The 2104-nt window shown below is 44.3% G+C and overlaps 1 protein-coding gene across 1 annotated transcript in view; it reads left to right on the top strand.

The window, feature by feature from the left end:
* LOC127944581 (intermediate filament protein ON3) overlaps positions 1–1661 on the top strand; it is a 4570-nt gene extending 2909 nt beyond the window's left edge. The window contains exons 6-9 of the mRNA XM_052540622.1: positions 37–162; positions 271–491; positions 608–651; positions 831–1661. Of these exons, the coding sequence (XP_052396582.1) occupies positions 37–162; positions 271–491; positions 608–651; positions 831–1093 (654 nt within the window). The 3' untranslated portion in view covers positions 1094–1661. The remainder of the gene's footprint in view (positions 1–36; positions 163–270; positions 492–607; positions 652–830) is intronic.
* Positions 1662–2104: the final 443 nt, after the last annotated feature.

The following is a 2104-nucleotide window of genomic DNA, read 5'->3' on the forward strand; positions in this document are numbered from 1 at the left end:
TGCATGAGATATTAAATCGTATGTTCTGTTCCTCAGTACGAAGAGATGCAGACATCCGCGACCAAATACGGTGATGACCTTAGATCAACAAAGACAGAGATCGCTGATCTTAACCGCATGATTCAGAGACTGCAGTCCGAGATCGATGCAGTGAAAGGACAGGTATGCAACTACACAAACAAAAAATTTTGAATATTTAAATATTACGTTTGTTTTGTAGGCAACAGACATTAGAGTGAAACTGAGCACAAATATTTCTTGTTACGGCAGCGCTCCAATCTGGAGAACCAGATCGCAGAGGCAGAGGAACGAGGCGAGTTGGCCGTGAGAGATGCCAAGGCCCGCATTAAAGACCTGGAAGATGCCCTGCAGAGAGCCAAACAGGACATGGCCCGCCAGATTAGAGAATATCAGGAACTGATGAACGTCAAACTCGCCCTGGACATTGAGATCGCCACATACAGGAAGCTCCTGGAGGGAGAGGAGGACAGGTGAGTCAATGAAATGCATGCTTGCTGTGAGACCTAGTATTCTGTCTTTGAGATGAGGTTCAGATTCTCATTCTGCACAGGAATCTCATTACTTTCTTGTTCACTCTTTCCAATAGACTATTATCTGGAATCAAGTCCGTCAATATCTCAAAACAGAGCAGTAAGTTTGATTCTATATCACAGAGAACCCTACTGAAAAGCCCAGCATGGGGTTCTAGTATGCTCTTGTATCATGGACATTCTGTGCTGGTCTTTTCAGGATTCTTTCTTTATATAAAAATTCTTATAACTATATGAAATCAAGAGATCCTAAACATCTTCATGTTTCTGTCCTGATAGCGAGCTATGGCTCTTATCCCATGGAAAGTGCAAGCAGCGGCTACTCTAATTATTCCAGCGGCTACGGTGGTGGCTACGGTGGCGGCTACAGCTCTGGCGCCGGCTACAGCTCTGGTGGCGGCTACAGCTCTGGCGGCGGCTACAGCTCTGGCAGTGGCTACAGTGAGACCGTCTCTCAGACCAAGAAGAGCGTTGTGATTAAGATGATCGAGACCAAGGATGGCAGAGTTGTGTCTGAGTCCTCTGAGGTTGTCCAAGATTGAGCGAGTCCCCTTCCCCAATTCTGTCCTCTAAACCACACGCCTTTTATGCATTCCTGACCTCCCTCTCAACCGTTATGACTGCGCCCGGTCCAAAGCACTAGAGAGGAATGCAGTCATAAACAAGGTTGTAAGCAATAAACCATTCACTCTGACCAAAAAAAAATTTTCAGAGGGACCAAATGCTATCACTGCTCTTTTCGTGCCTTAATCCACATCACTAAAAACTCACGCCCTCAGGCCACTGCACAACAATACTGTTTTCAGATCTTACCTTGCACAACATGGCCACGTCTGTAGGCTGGACAATCCTCGATGTGCCACTAACATGAGCTAGCCATTTAGCTGAATTGCTCAACAAGCTAAGAAACTGATTTCCAGTAGTCATGAAGGGATATGTTTGCGTTTGTGCTAAATTACTAGCATGTTAGTGGTAGATCCATGTGGTTTGCCTATTTAGTAGAGACTGTCGTTTCATTGTACTCTGCCAAATAAGAAAGATGTTGCCCATTGTTTATCCTGTTTTCTGAGGTGCTGTTTTTGCTACCAAAAATAAAGTGTTTACCTAAAACTTGTCTTCATATCTTTTGTGTGTGTTTGTGTGTGTGTGTTAGCTAACTAGCCTCTCTACAAAGCCCACACCCATCAAAGACATGTCAGCAAGCTAAGGGCTCTTGGCTGGTTAGCATGATTCAGTTAGTCCCTGCTGACAAATGTCATAGGCTGATGACTTACTCTACACCATCTAGACAAAAATATATATGAAATAATATAAGCAAGCAGTCAATACTATTCTGAGTAAATAAAAAAGTGTGGTATTCTGGGGGGGTTGGATGCTTACAACAACTCAGATTGTCAAGAACTCAATGGATGCACATTGTCTTTCTTGCTGGATGAGGCACGTTGTACGAGTGTTCCTCTTTCAAAAGAAACCGAATCGATTCCTAATGCGTGTGTGACCCCTAGAGATACATGACGGAACTGCATGGTGCTTGTGAGCCGCGGACAGACATG

The sequence above is a fragment of the Carassius gibelio genome, chromosome A23 (assembly GCF_023724105.1).
Source record: "Carassius gibelio isolate Cgi1373 ecotype wild population from Czech Republic chromosome A23, carGib1.2-hapl.c, whole genome shotgun sequence".
Lineage (NCBI taxonomy): Eukaryota > Metazoa > Chordata > Actinopteri > Cypriniformes > Cyprinidae > Carassius > Carassius gibelio.